The sequence below is a fragment of the Bombina bombina genome, chromosome 5 (assembly GCF_027579735.1).
Source record: "Bombina bombina isolate aBomBom1 chromosome 5, aBomBom1.pri, whole genome shotgun sequence".
Classification (NCBI taxonomy): Eukaryota; Metazoa; Chordata; class Amphibia; order Anura; family Bombinatoridae; genus Bombina; species Bombina bombina.
The window spans coordinates 81,908,105-81,924,999 of record NC_069503.1 but is presented as its reverse complement, the minus strand read 5'-3'; the positions used below and the strand labels follow the sequence as shown (position 1 = coordinate 81,924,999).

Genomic DNA, 16,895 nt, shown 5'->3' with positions numbered 1-16,895 from the left:
GCACTTAGTCTGTTATATTATACTCTACTGTTAATGGTTAATGTGTGAGAACACTGCTACAATTATTTGGTGTATATTTTGCACATGTGGTAGCTATAGTGTTTCCTCACTAACTAACCTAAAATCAACTTAGCTACCTGAGTTATCTATTGCTTGACACTATCCTATTGGATATTCATGTTAAGTAATAATAAGTCACTTGCTACATACCAAATATTTAATTATAAAAACATAGATAAATCTCAGCAGCTGAGGCTCCACTCTCACACTATGATTTCTTCTTTGAATATTTAGTGAACCAAAACAGTTCCTGACAGTAGGGCATTGCCCTAAGTTAAACAGCTCTTTTACCTGTAAAAAAAAATACAAAGACACCCCCAACAGTAAAACCCACCTCCCAAACAACCCCCCAATAAATAAAACGCGCCGCTGGGATAAAGATAGAAGATGCCGCCTGGATGAAGATGGAGCCAAGTTAAAATAAATACAAACTTACCGGTGAAATAAAAATAAAACCTAAGCTAGCTACAATATAACTGTTAGTTATTTTGTAGCTATCTTAGGCCTAGATTTAGAGTTTGGCGTTAGCCGTGAAAACCAGCGTTAGAGGCTCCTAACGCTGGTTTTAGGCTACCGCCGGTATTTGGAGTCAGTGATTAAAGGGTCTAACGCTCACTTTTCAGCCGCGACTTTTCCATACCGCAGATCCCCTTACGTCAATTGCGTATCCTATCTTTTCAATGGGATCTTCCTAACGCCGGTATTTAGAGTCGTTTCTGAAGTGAGCGTTAGAGCTCTAACGACAAAACTCCAGCCGCCGAAAAAAAGCAGGAGTTAAGAGCTTTCTGGGCTAACGCCGGTTCATAAAGCTCTTAACTACTGTACCCTAAAGTACACTAACACCCATAAACTACCTATGTACCCCTAAACTGAGGTCCCCCCACATCGCCGCAACTCAATTAAATTTTTTTAACCCCTAATCTGCCGACCGCCACCTACGTTATACTTATGTACCCCTAATCTGCTGCCCCTAACACCGCCGACCCCTGTATTATATTTATTAACCCCTAACCTGCCCCCCTCAACGTCGCCGCCAGCTACTTACAATAATTAACCCCTAATCTGCCGACCGCAAAGCGCCGCCACCTACGTTATCCTTATGTACCCCTAATCTGCTGCCCCTAACACCGCCGACCCCTATATTATATTTATTAACCCCTAACCTGCCCCCCACAACGTCGCCGACACCTGCCTACACTTATTAACCCCTAATCTGCCGAGCGGACCTGAGCGCTACTATAATAAAGTTATTAACCCCTAATCCGCCTCACTAACCCTATCATAAATAGTATTAACCCCTAATCTGCCCTCCCTAACATCGCCGACACCTAACTTCAATTATTAACCCCTAATCTGACGACCGGAGCTCACCGCTATTCTAATAAATGTATTAACCCCTAAAGCTAAGTCTAACCCTAACACTAACACCCCCCTAAGTTAAATATAATTTAAATCTAACGAAATTAATTAACTCTTATTAAATAAATTATTCCTATTTAAAGCTAAATACTTACCTGTAAAAAAATCCTAATATAGCTACAATATAAATTATAATTACATTATAGCTATTTTAGGATTAATATTTATTTTACAGGCAACTTTGTAATTATTTTAACCAGGTACAATAGCTATTAAATAGTTAAGAACTATTTAATAGTTACCTAGTTAAAATAATAACAAAATTACCTGTAAAATAAGTCCTAACCTAAGTTATAATTAAACCTAACACTACCCTATTAATAAATTAATTAAATAAAATACCTACAATTACCTACAATAAAACCTAACACTACACTATCAATAAATAAATTAAATACAATTTCTACAAATAACTACAATTACATAAACTAACTAAAGTACAAAAAATAAAAAAGAACTGTTACAAAAAATAAAAAAATATTTACAAACATAAGAAAAATATTACAACAATTTTAAACTAATTACACCTACTCTAAGCCCCCTAATAAAATAACAAAGACCCCCAAAATAAAAAATTCCCTACCCTATTCTAAATTAATAAATTTAAAAGCTCTTTTACCTTACCAGCCCTGAACAGGGCCCTTTGCGGGGCATGCCCCAAGAAAATCAGCTCTTTTGCCTGTAAAAAAAAACATACAATACCCCCCCCCCCAACATTACAACCCACCACCCACATACCCCTAATCTAACCCAAACCCCCCCTTAAATAAACCTAACACTAAGCCCATGAAGATCTTCCTACCTTGTCTTCACCTCACCGGGTATCACCGATCGGTCCTGGCTCCGATATCTTCATCCAACCCAAGCGGGGGCTAGACATCCACTGAAGAAGTCCAGAAGAGGGTCCAAAGTCTTCCTCCTATCCCGCAAGAAGAGGACATCCGGACCGGCAAACATCTTCATCCAAGCGGCATCTTTGATCTTATTCCATCCGGTGCGGAGCGGGTCCATGTTGAAGCAGCCGACGCGGATCCATCCTCTTCTTCCGGCGTCTCCCGACGAATGACAGTTCCTTTAAGGGACGTCATCCAAGATGGCGTCCCTCGAATTCCGATTGGCTGATAGGATTCTATCAGCCAATCGGAATTAAGGTAGGAATATTCTGATTGGCTGATGGAATCAGCCAATCAGAATCAAGTTCAATCCGATTGGCTGATCCAATCAGCCAATCAGATTGAGCTCGCATTCTATTGGCTGATCGGAACAGATCAGAACAGATCGGAATTCGAGGGACGCCATCTTGGATGACGTCCCTTAAAGGAACCGTCATTCGTCGGGAGACGCCGGAAGAAGAGGATGGATCCGCGTAGGGCATTTTTTTATTTTGGGGGTCTTTGTTATTTTATTAGGGGGCTTAGAGTAGGTGTAATTAGTTTAAAATTGTTGTAATATTTTTCTTATGTTTGTAAATATTTTTTTATTTTTTGTAACTTAGTTCTTTTTTATTTTTTGTACTTTAGTTAGTTTATGTAATTGTAGTTATTTGTAGAAATTGTATTTAATTTATTTATTGATAGTGTAGTGTTAGGTTTTATTGTAGGTAATTGTAGGTATTTTATTTAATTAATTTATTGATAGGGTAGTGTTAGGTTTAATTATAACTTAGGTTAGGACTTATTTTACAGATAATTTTGTTATTATTTTAACTAGGTAACTATTAAATAGTTCTTAACTATTTAATAGCTATTGTACCTGGTTAAAATAATTACAAAGTTGCCTGTAAAATAAATATTAATCCTAAAATAGCTATAATGTAATTATAATTTATATTGTAGCTATATTAGGATTTTTTTTACAGGTAAGTATTTAGCTTTAAATAGGAATAATTTATTTAATAAGAGTTAATTAATTTCGTTAGATTTAAATTATATTTAACTTAGGGGGGTGTTAGTGTTAGGGTTAGACTTAGCTTTAGGGGTTAATACATTTATTAGAATAGCGGTGAGCTCCGGTCGTCAGATTAGGGGTTAATAATTGAAGTTAGGTGTCGGCGATGTTAGGGAGGGCAGATTAGGGGTTAATACTATTTATGATAGGGTTAGTGAGGCGGATTAGGGGTTAATAACTTTATTATAGTAGCGCTCAGGTCCGCTCAGCAGATTAGGGGTTAATAAGTGTAGGCAGGTGGAGGCGACGTTGAGGGGGGGCAGATTAGGGGTTAATAAATATAATATAGGGGTCGGCGGTGTTAGGGGCAGCAGATTAGGGGTACATAAGGATAACGTAGGTGGCGGCGCTTTGCGGTCGGCAGATTAGGGGTTAATTATTGTAGGTAGCTGGCGGCGACGTTGTGGGGGGCAGGTTAGGGGTTAATAAATATAATACATGGGTCGGCGGTGTTAGGGGCAGCAGATTAGGGGTACATAGGGATAATGTAAGTTGCGGCGGTTTACGGAGCGGAAGATTAGGGGTTAATAATATAATGCAGGGGTCAGCGACAGCGGGGGCGGCAGATTAGGGGTTAATAAGTGTAAGGGTAGGGGTGTTTAGACTCGGGGTACATGTTAGAGTGTTAGGTGCAGACGTAGGAAGTGTTTCCCCATAGGAAACAATGGGGCTGCGTTAGGAGCTGAACGCTGCTTTTTTGCAGGTGTTAGGTTTTTTTTCAGCTCAAACAGCCCCATTGTTTCCTATGGGGGAATCGTGCACGAGCACGTTTTTGAGGCTGGCCGCGTCCGTAAGCAACTCTGGTATCGAGAGTTGCATTTGCGGTAAAAATGCTCTACGCTCCTTTTTTGGAGCCTAACGCAGCATTTTTTGGGACTCTCGATACCAGAGTTAATTTTATGGTGCGGCCAGAAAAAAGCCCGCGTAGCGTTAACAGCCCATCTACCGCCAAACTCCAAATCTAGGCCTTAGGTTTTATTTCACAGGTAAGTTACTTTTGGCTAGATTTAGAGTTTTGTCGGTAAAGATCCGCGTAGCTAACGCTGCTTTTTTTCCAGCGCACCCTTAAGACAACGCTGGTATTTAGAGTTGTCTGAGTGGCTGCGTTAGGCTCAGAAAAGGGAGCGTTGAGCAAAATTTAGCTCCATTTCAACCCTCAATACCAGTGTTGCTTACGGTAGCGGTAAGCTGGAAAAATGTGCTCGTGCACGATATCCCCATAGGAAACAATGGGGCTGAGCTGGCTGCAAAAAAACCTAACACCTGCAAAAAAGCAGCGTTCAGCTCCTAACGCAGCCCCATTGTTTCCTATGGTGAAACACTCTCTAAGTCTGCACCTAACACCCTAACATGAACCCCAAGTCTAAACACCCCTAACCTTACACTTATTAACCCCTAATCTGCCGTCCCCGCTATCGCTGACACCTGCATTATACTATTAACCCCTAATCTGCCGCTCCGGACACCGCCGCAACCTACATTATAGCTATGAACCCCTAATCTGCTGCCCCTAACACCGCCGACACCTATATTATATTTATTAACCCCTAATCTGCCCCCCCCAACATTGCCGCTACCTAACTACAATTATTAACCCCTAATCTGCCGACTGGACCTCGCCGCCACTATAATAAATTTATTAACCCCTAAACCACCGATAAGTGAGTACTTGTTAACACAGAATTAAAGGACCATGATTCCCAAATGTTGAAGCACATGGAAGTGATGCAGTATAGATGTAAAAACTGAATAGAAAATATCACTTGAACATCTCTATGTAAAAAAGGATATTTCACCTCAAAGTATTCACACCCCACTGTAAAGAGACTTTAAATAGCCAATCAGTGTGCTAGGGAGTGTGCATCTGGCATGTGCAGGTACAGTCATGTTATTTTCCTATTCAGTATATGTAAGTTCTATGAAATCTCATGGATCACAGCAAAGACAAAGCATTACCTCAGCACTGCTGATGCTGATTGGCTTTTGTTTGTTTTTTTCAACTTGCAGCTGAAGTATAACTGTTTGCAAAGCACTTACTCTGGTGAGCTGAAGAAAGAGGTAAAATATCCTCCTTTTTACAAAGAGATGCTCAAATACAAATGTTTAGGCATTCTCATGTTTATTTATTTTGTTTGTATTGGTATGACACAAAAAAGGGGGGGAAAAGGCCAAATCTGACACATTCCTTGCAAAACTACAAAAATGGACTAGTCAAAATTATTGGCACCTTCTCAAAATTGTAAGAAATAATTGCATTCCAAGTGTGAGATGCTCATGTAAATTATAATTAAACTCACCTGTATCAATTAACAGGTGCTGACAATATAGAAATCATACCGGCAACCAGTTAAAATGGTAAAAAATTGACTCAACCTTTCTGTTGCGTGTATCTGTGTGCCACACTGAGCACTGAGAAGAGAAAGAGCAGCAAAGAATTGTCTGAGGATTTGAGAACAAAAATGGAGGAAAAGCATGGACAATCTCAAGGTTACAAGTCCATCTCCAGAGATCTTAATGTTCCTGTGTCCACTGTGCGCAACATTGTCAAGAAGTTTACAGCCCATGGCAATGTAGCTAATCTCCCTGGACATGGACGAAAAAAGAGAAAAATGTATCAAAGATTGCAACGAAGGAGTGTTCGAAAGGTGGATAAAGAACCTCAATCAACTTCCAGACAAATTCAAGCTGACCTTCAGGCATGTGTCAGCTCGCACTATACGTCACCATCTGAATGAAAAGGGACGATATGGTAGGAGACCCAGGAGGACCCCGCTGCTGACACAGAAACATAAAAAAGACAGATGCCAAAATTTACCTGAGAAAGCTGAAATCCTTTTGGGATAATGTGTTGTGGACAGCCGAAACAAAATTACAGCTTTTTTTTTTTTCTACTGTTTTCAGAAATTTTTTTTAGACTTTTAATGAAAAGAATACAGTTCCTACAGTCAAACATGGTGGAGGTTCATTGATGTTTTGGGGTTGCTTTGCTGCTTCAGGCATTGGATGTCTTGACTGTGTGAATGGCATTATGAAATCTGAAGACTACCAAATAATTCTGTGGTGGAATGTACGGCCCAGTGTCAGAAAGTTGGGTCTCCATCAGAGGTCATGAGTCTTACAGCAGGACAATGTCCCAAAGCATATGTCAAAAGGCACCCAGAAATGTTTTAAGACAAAGCGCTGGATCTAACACTGATCTAAAAGAGGCTGCTCCTGGGTGGTAAATCGCCATAGAACTAGCTGATGAGCTGTTGTTCGTTCCTGGTAGAGCGCTTCTCTCTTCGTATGCATATATATTTATATATATATATTTATATATATATATATATATATATATATACAAAACAGAAAGAGAAGCAGTCTGCCAGGAACGAACAGCAGCATCAATAGCTTGTTCCATGGCCCGGTTACCAGCTGGAAGTAGCTTTTTTCTGCCCAATAGTGCTTTTCATAGAGGAAAACTTCACTGTAGTTTATCAGTCTGATCCCACCGACATGGTCAGTCCAGCCCCGAAATACCAGGCAATTCTCCTCTGAACAAGTAAAAGGCAAACCCAGATGATCATTTCGGCCTTCTGTGGGCCTCGTCAGTGAGGTGCAGCCATATTCCTCTAAGCACATTGGGCAAGGAGTCCATGTCTGGTTTCCCCCATCACCCTAAGAGAAAAAAGGGGTAACCAGACGTGGCCTCCTTGCACACTTGCCTTAGAGGGATCCAACTGCACCTCACTCACGAGGCCCATAGAGGCCGAAACGTACGTCTGGGGTTTGTTTGTTTTCCCTTGTTCAAAAGAGATTTGCCTGGTATTTCGGTGCTGGACTATCATTTGGCAGGGTCAGACTGATATGCTATAGGAGATTTTACCTTTGTGAAAGGCATAGTGTGCAGAAAGAGTTTGCACCCTTGGAGTAAGGAGGGACTAAGCAAGGAAATATTTAGCTAAATTTTACTTACAAATGACCAGTGAGTGCTGCCTTTTTTGCATAGTATATATATATATATATATATATATATTTAATAATATATATTATATATATAGGGGTGGAAAAATGGTTTACTAGTCAGGGGTTAAAAGCTACTTGCCTAGAGGTAAAAAGTTACACGTCCACTCAATGTTAAACATAGGAAAAAGTCAATATATATATAATAATGTATCCAAAGTAGATATTTATATTTCTTTATTGTAAAAGTTGATTTATTTATCTTTACTTACAGTCAAATATTACTACCACGATGCCGGACTGCTTTGTGAATGGGTGCCCAAGTACTACTAGAAGAGGAAAATCAAATCCTGCCGTTTCTCTTCACGTTTTTCCTAGAAGTGTTGACCGGATTAGACAATGGCTGAAACAAACTAAACAATATGAAGACAAATTAGAAGAGGTGGTTAAATTGGTATTTGAAACCAAAAGATATCGTATGTGTTCTTTGCATTTTACAGAGGATTCTTACTACACCCATGGTGTACGGAAGTATTTGAAAGATGATGCGCTTCCCACAAGATTTATTCACGTTGCAGTATCAACTCCATTTCCTTCTACATTTTCAACCACCAAGAGATCAACTCTATCTCAATTTCATAAACCGTCAACATCAATGAAAGCTCCTGATGTACCGGCTAAAGCTCCTGATGTACCGGCTACATCTGCGACAATTCAGGAAGATGTTCCTATAAAGAAAATTAAACTATCTCCAATACTACCAATTATAAGACCAAAAGTGATGACACCTGCAGAAACAACTAATTTACAAGTACTACAAATGTCTCATATACGCAGTATTCCTATACTAAAAGGCATTGAAAAATGCTATGTGTGCGGACGTTGTTCAAGCAAACAGATGATTGATACAAGTACAATGACAGAGTTGAAGATTACAGAGGACAAGTCTACAGATTTTGACCGATTTTATTCAACACTCACAGCCAAAATACAAACTGGTAAAATGTTAGGTTTAAAAAATAAATCCACAAGTACATCCGACTTTCTAAGAAAATCAGATAAGTATACATGGACTATGGGTGATGTAAGTTTAGATCCTCATCTGAGTATTTCTACAATTGATATAAAATCACTCCATAAACAGAGCACCAACAGTACAGATAGACGCACAACTTCCACATCATCTGTGATAGCAATAGATAAAGAATCTTCAATAGATAAAGGAATCAAGATAGCCGAAGAAAGTGATATTTCATTAATCAAAAATATTGAAAAGGATCCACATGATCCCAGTTTCATTAGAGACACAACAGCAGAATCTGAGGAAGATTTTTCTCAGGTGGAAGAAGCTACCCCGGAAGGTATTTTAATATATTGTCTCTGAATCTTGCCTTGATGAACTGCTAAAATGAATATCTTGCAGGTCACAAACATCTTGTTCAGTACCATTGATGACTTTACAGAAACATTCTATTGGTACAGTGATTATTATATCTGGGGAATGTGAGGACGGCCATTCTAGCTCATTATGGCAAAGTCCGCTAACAATAGGATAGATGCCCACAGGGAACATTCTTTATTGTGCATCTATTATTTTCAGTAGTAACCTATATAATCAAGTAAATGAGCTAACAAAATACCTGGGTTTACAGTCATTAGTAAACATTCTATTTACAACTATCAATTACCTTTATCCAACTATAGATAATCACTGGAAAATAGAAAAAAATTCTACAATTTCCATCACAGTTACGGGTAACGGTCATTGCACAATATAACAAATCTTTCCCCACTGCTGGCTATATGTGATTGGTTACGATTTCTTGTTCTCAGGTTTTCCAGTGGTTGTACCGGAACGATTAGAGATTAAGAAAGAAAAGCCTGACATGGAGTATAATGCGACCACAATAAAGCGTGAAACTGGCACATTTACTGCTGATGGTGAGAAACTTCTAATCTCATTTTTAGATTCAGATGTGACTGGGTTATAGTTTTTTTTTCTTTCTGATAATGTCTTCCAGTTTCTCTACTGGAAACATTAAAAACCATAACAATTGGGGAAAAGGGTGATATTTTGTATGGTATATTGTGCCAGCTTTTTTTATAATGCCTTTGATTTATTAAAATAATAATGTAAATGCAAAAGAGTACTACTTAGCATGTGATATAAAACCATACTGGAAGCTCTGACAAGTTGAGGATAAAAGTGTAAAAGGTTTAGTTTGTATTAAGTATTTTAGGTTCTGTAAAGTAATGGGCACTGCCATGTTTAAATGTAAAGTTTCCCCTTATATTTATCTTCTGCGGAGGATAATTAAGAAAAGATATAAAACAGACAATAACAGATACTGTGCAAGCAAGGCTATAAGCAAGGCTTGTGAGACGAAACGCGTACGACAGGACAAGTGCTTGCAGCAATAGATTAACCCCTTAATGACCGGACCATTTTTCAATTTTCTTACCCTTAATGACAATGGCTATTTTTACATTTCTGCAGTGTTTGCGTTTAGCTGTAATTTTCCTCTTACTCGTTTACTGTACCCACACATATTATATACCGTTTTTCTCGTCATTAAATGGACTTTCTAAAGATACCATTATTTTCATCATATCTTATAATTTACTATAAAAAAATACAAAATATGAGGAAAAAATGGAAAAAAACACACTTTTTCTAACTTTGACCCCCAAAATCTGTTACACATCTACAACCACCAAAAAACACACATGCTAAATAGTTTCTAAATTTTGTCCTGAGTTTAGAAATACCCAATGTTTACATGTTCTTTGCTTTTTTTGCAATTTATGGGGCAATAAATACAAGTAGCACTTTGCTATTTCCAAACCACTTTTTTTCAAAATGAGCGCTAGTTACTTTGGAACCCTGATATCTGTCAGGAATACCTGAATATCCCTTGACATGTATATATTTTGTTTTAGAAGACATCCCAAAGTATTGATCTAGGCCCATTTTAGTATATTTCATGCCACCATTTCACCGCCAAATGCGATAAAAAAAAAAAAAAAAGTTCACTTTTTCACAAATTTTGTCACAAACTTTAGGTTTCCCACTGAAATTATTTACAAACAGCTTGTGCTATTATGGCAGAAATTGTTGTAAAAGCTTCTCTGGGATCCCCTTTGTTCAGAAATAGCAGACTTATATGGCCTTGGCGTTGCTTTTTGGTAATTAGAAGGCCGCTAAATGCTGCTGCGCACCACACGTGAATTATGCCCAGCAGTGAAGGGGTTAAATTAGGTAGCTTGTAGGGAGCTTGCAGGGTTAATTTTAGAGATCAGCCTCCCACCTGACACATCCCACCCCCTGATCCCTCCCAAACAGCTCTCTTCCCTCCCCCACCCCACAATTGTTACCGCCATCTTAAGTACTGGCAGAAAGTCTGCCAGTACTAAATAAAAGAGTTTTTTTGTTTTTTTTTTAAATAAAAATTATAAAATATTTTAGTTGTGATGGACCCCTGCCTTAGCACCAACCTCCCTGATCCCCCCCTCCAGCTCTCTAACCCTCTCCCCTACCTAATTACCGCCATCTTGGGTACTGGCAGCTGTCTGCCAGTACCCAGTTTGGCCCCACTGGCCAAACTATTTAAATTTTATTTATAACTTTTATTTGTATTTTTTATACAAATTTATTTCTGTAGTGTAGCAGCCCCCCCACAATACCCCCACCCCCTCCCCCTCCCAGATCCTTTTATATGTAAAAAAAAATAAAAAATTTAACTTTTTTTTTTTAACTTTTTTTTTTCCCCTTCCTTCATTGGTGTCAGTGTGGTAATGCGTGCACGTGCACGCGCATCCACGTGCACGCGCGCACCCGTGCACGCGCGCGCACACGCTCCCTCCTCCCACTGGGCAAAGGCACCATCGGCACCATCACTACCGGTGCAGAGAGGGCCACAGAGTGGCTCTCTCTGCATCGGAGGCTTGTAAAGGGGTATTGCAGGATGCCTCCATATCGAGGCATCACTGCAATACCCTCAGAGCTGCTGGAAGTGATTGTGATCACTTCCAGCACTCTGTTAGACAACTGACGTTCCAGGTACGTCCATTGTCATTAACTGCTTGTTAATGCATGACGTACCTGGTACGTCAGTTGTCATTAAGGGGTTAAAAAAAAATATTGCCTTTTAGCCACAATAAATTTATATCTTAAATGTCTTTGTTCCTTCTAGGCTGTGTTGAAATCCTGTTAGATTGCTTGATCTATCCTACGTTCCACCCAGCCTTATTTATAAAGTCTCTTTTATATCTGTACATAATTGCCCTCAATAGCAGACATAGATGAGGGGAAAACAAGATCAAGCACAGAGTCACACATTACTTTATAGAACCAACAAGTACAAAGTTATAGTACAGGAGAAAGGGTCACAAAATAAATAATGAAAGTATATTGCAAAGATTTTTATAAGTACACATAATTACATTTTATGTTACAATCTCATACTGTTTGATAACCATTTAATGTACTTTAGATAACACATAGGGGTTATCAAAGCGTCAATCTCAGTGCATTCGACGGCGTCAATATGCTCGCCAGACATCGCTGATGCGGATCTGAATACGATACACTTATTTATAAAAAAAGCTGTCAAAAACACGCGCGTCAAGTACGGTGTGAAGAGCATCGGATGTCGCGGTTATTCGGGTTTTTCCAAACTTTATTTATACCATTTCATTACTGTCCATGAACAAGCACATTTCTCTAAAGCTAATCTTTTATTTTTCAACTGTTAATGTCTAAGAAATAGCTACATTTATGCCTCAACAAACAATAGCTCATAGAAAGTTATTTTTATATTTGTTTGTTATAGCAAAAAATCTGTTACATGATACGTTCACATAAATTAATGTGTATTTGTATTTCCAGAAGTCATGATATGCTTTTATCTCATATTTTTTTATAAATGATTATTAATGCTAGAATTTTTACATATATCTTTGCACATACTTGTGTTTATATATATATATATATATGTGTGTGTGTGCGTGTGTGTGTTTTATGTCAGAGATCTTTTTCAATCATATTTACATGTCCCAAATTCCTTTTTTTGTTCATAACAATGTTGTCTTTCATATCTCTGTGTTTATTTATACCACTATATGTATATAGTGTAAATGTATTATTATTCTGAGCATGAATAATTGCAAATATAACATGTAATCAGGGTATCATATGTATTTATTTGCAGTCAACGGATATTTTAAGAGCTGGGCCAGTTTTCTCTCTGTACCTGTGTGTCATGGATTTGCTTATTGGTGTTCCTCCAACTCTCACTGTGCCTTTAATTATTTGAACTTGTTGTTCCTTCTAGTCTATTTAAGTCTGGACACATCCCCTTCCACCCTGGTTCAGTATTTTTCACCTAATCTAGGAAGAAGGTTGCTCTTCTGACTTCTTAGGAATTCTAGCCTAATTAAGCCTTTTCAAGGTTTCTCAATCTAAACTTCTCTAACTGCTGTTCTGGATTATAAATTCCTCCAATTCCTCCAACCTCCTTGAATTTCGGATTGCAAGAGGTTCAACACACAGCTAACTTTTTCCTTTAGAATCAACTGTTTCCGTAACAAGATGCTGTGTGAGCCGTTACACGATACGGACCGCTGCTCTCAGCCTGTCTGGTTCTCACTAACACACCCATCTCCTCCGCAGCTTGTTGTAATTCTTCTCAGCGTTACCAGCCTGTCAGTTTCCTGCTCCTTCTGGCAAACAATTTCACAGCCTGAAACGGCTAGCGGTTGCTCTCTGCTTGTCAGTCTCCAACTTCACACTGACACTCAACATCGCAGCGTGTATCTGCTTAACCCTTGCATGTTTGCCTGTCAGCTCTGAGTTGTGCTCATCCCGAGAGATCTGCCAAGTAATACATATTAACCAGTCACTTCAGTACTCTTAACCTTTGCACAGCTATCCAGCATAGCCTGCTGATTTAAGAGCCACTAACAAGGTTGAATGCTTAAGTTATGCTGATGAAACAGCAAGGACTCTCTATGCCGTTAACTCCTGTCAGTATATTCTGATTAGGAGATTCATTCTCAATAAGAGATAAGTAAATAAAACATATCCTGCCTAGTACTTGTTACATTGTGTACGACAACATTGTAACTTAATACAGAGGCATACATATACAATTTAACTCATTAAGTGCAGTTGTGATCCAAAAGATACCAAACTACTTCGAGTTCTTACATAATACTGAAGCCTCAAAAATGGATCCAGCACAGTTGCCTCAAGTTGTTTATGCACTTTCACAAAGAGTTGATCAATTGAGCCAAGGGCTCAGAGAACTACAGGTACATAATGAAAGCTTAAGTGGAATAATAAAGGACGCAATGGCTACTAAACCATCAGCTATGGATAACACCCCTGAACCCCAAGTGTCCATGCCTGACAAATTTTCAGGAGACAGGGCTTTATTCACACAATTTAAGAATTCTTGTAACCTATTATTCAGCCTCAAACCCAAGACATACTCCACCGAACGTGTCAAGGTGCTGGGCGTAATCTCCTTCCTCAGAGGAGAACCTAGACTTTGGGCTGACTCCTTCTTTGAAAAAGACCATCCTATTCTCGCATCTTTAGAAGACTTCTTCAATGAGATGGGAGTTCTATATCAAGATGCAAATAAACAGCTTACCGAAGAAACCAAAATAAGGTCACTAAACAGGGTAAAAAACCTTTTGAAGACGATCTCACAGATTTTAAGCAATATTCTAAGGATACAGAGTGGAGTGATATTGCACTGAAAAACCAGTATCGCTTAGGGTTATCAGAGTCAGTCAAAGATGAACTGGCCCGTACTGACCTCCCCAAAACCCTAGAGGGCCTGATTTCTTTAAGCATACAAATTGACAGAAGGTTAAGGGAGAGAAAGAACGAGAGACAAGGCTCAGAACCTATCAGTAGATCATCATCCTCTTACCAGAAACCTTCTACCTCTCAATCTCCTGATCCTATGGATCTAGGATTCACCAAAGGACCCCTACAGCCTGAGGAAAGGAACTGCAGATGCATAAAAAATTTCTGCATGTACTGTGCATCCAGCTTACATGCAGTTAAAGACTGTCCCATCTTGCAAAGACAGAAAAGGTGTAAGTGTACATCAAATACAACCTGCTTAACTACTAAAATTAAACATGTCGCTTACTGTTCCGTATCTCTTTTGTTACAGTGGGATCATCATCAAATCCACAGTGAAGCAATCATAGACTCTGGAGCTCACACCTGTTTCATTGATTCTGTCCTTGTGAAAGAAAATAAAATTCCCACTGTTTTGATAGCAAAACCAGTCTCCATTAGAGTTATTGATGGGTCCTTAATCAATACAGGGCCTATAACCCATCAAACCATACCCCTTAAGGTTACCACTTTATCAGATCATGTAGAATACATTTCCTTTGATGTAATTTCTTCACCTTTATTCCCTTTAGTGCTTGGGTTGCAGTGGTTGCAAACACATCAACCCACCATTCTCTCACCTGGAGGTACAGTTCTCTTCTGACTACTGTAAGAACACCTGCTTCCCACATCCTAGTATATGCCAAACGACGGAAGAACCGTTACCACCTGAATATCAGGATTTTCAAGACGTGTTCAGTAAAAAGGAGGCTGAAAGTCTTCCACCTCATCAACATTATGACTGTCCAATTGAGCTTACGCAAGGGGTTTATACACCCGTCTACTTCTCCAGCAGGAGCAGGTATGTTTTTTGTTAGGAATAAGGATCACTCCCTTAGACCTATAATAGATTTCAGGGAACTCAATAAAAGGACAGTTAAAAATCGTTACCCTCTGCCCATAATTCCGGAACTTATAGAACGACTCAGTCATGCTAAAATCTTCACCAAGTTGGACCTTAGAGGCGCGTACAATCTAATACGAATCCGAAAAAGGGACGAATGGCTCAAGGCGTTCAGAACACGTTATGGCTTGTATGAGTACAACGTGATGCCATTCGGACTCTGTAACGCTCAGGCTACTTTCCAATACCTCATCAACGACATTTTCTGGGATCTATTGGACGTCTGCGTTGTGGTATACTTGGATGATATCCTTGTTTACTCTGACAACCTGGAGGATCACAAAAAACATGTTCGATGGGTACTTACTCGTCTTCGACACCATCACCTCTACGCCAAGCTTGAAAAATGTCTCTTCCATTTGACAGAAATAACCTTCCTAGATTACACAATCAGTCCAAGAGGAATAGAGATGGATAATATGAAGGTAGACACGATAAGGTACTGGCCAGTACCCACCTCGAAAAAGGATCTACAGAGATTCCTAGGTTTCTCAAACTACTACAGGAAATTCATAAAAAACTTCTCTTCCATCACTAAACCTCTAACTTCTCTAACAAGTGTTAATACTCCGTTCGTTTGGACCCCTGAAAAACAAAACATTTTCATATCATTAAAAGAAAAGTTTACTCAAGCCCCTATCTTACATTTTCCAGATCCTGAAAGCCAATACATCCTCGAAGTTGATGCATCTGACTATGCCATTAGCTCTATTCTTTCCCAACGTAAAACACCAAATACTCCAATTCATCCTGTGGCGTACTACTCCAGAGTAATGACCCCCCCCGAATTCAACTATCCCATCGGAGAAAAGGAGTTATTAGTGATTAAGACTTCCCTTGAACACTGGAGACATCATCTAGAAGGGACTAAATATCCCATATTGATCTACACAGATCACAAAAATCTCGAATACTTACAGACCAACAGAACTCTTTTAGCCCGACAATTAAGGTGGAGCCTCTTCCTCTCCAGATTCCAGTTTCATATAACGTACAGACCTGGAAGTAAGAACGGTAAGGCTGATGCCCTCTCAAGGAAGGATAAAAGGCCTTTTACGTATAACCAACCAAGAACAGTCATTCCTTTGAAACAGATTATTGCCCTATCGCCAAGTTATCCAGTACACTTGAAACAAGCTCAAGAAGAAGACTCAGAAATTCCTTCACTAGATCTCGAACTAGGAGATGATGGACTCTACTATCACAAGAAAAGGCTTTATGTACCTCCTTCTTTACATTCTACCATTCTACGAGAACATCACGACTCACCAATGACAAGGCATCATAGAGTTAACAAAACTATTGACTTAATTACTCAGACTTACTGGTAGCCATCCATAAGAAATTCAGTCAAGCAGTATGTTCTTTCATGCTATACCTGTTCGGTCTCCAAGACTGAAAGACAACCTACTTTTGGCCTCCTGTTACCACTTCAGATTCCAGACAGACCTTGGCAAATGAGTGGAATGGACTTTATAGTCGACCTACCGAATTCCAACGACCACAACTAAGATGGCTCACTTCTTGCCCTATCATAAGCTTCCTACCTCCTCAGAAACAGCCATGTTATTCCTTAACAACATCATCAAGCTGCATGGAATGCCACAGATAATAATAACTGACAGAGGGACACAATTCACCTTTCGTATCTGGAGACAGTTATGCAAAACTACGCATGTTACTCCAAATCATTCCATCCACAGACCA

General features: G+C 39.2%; 1 protein-coding gene across 1 annotated transcript in view; it reads left to right on the top strand.

Annotated features, from left to right (window-relative positions):
* The window catches only part of LOC128659218 (uncharacterized), a 94,270-nt gene that overhangs the window by 226 nt on the left and 77,149 nt on the right, over positions 1–16,895 (top strand). The window contains exons 2-3 of the mRNA XM_053712896.1: positions 7,643–8,729; positions 9,202–9,309. Coding sequence (XP_053568871.1) covers positions 7,661–8,729; positions 9,202–9,309 — 1,177 coding nt within the window. The 5' untranslated portion in view covers positions 7,643–7,660. The remainder of the gene's footprint in view (positions 1–7,642; positions 8,730–9,201; positions 9,310–16,895) is intronic.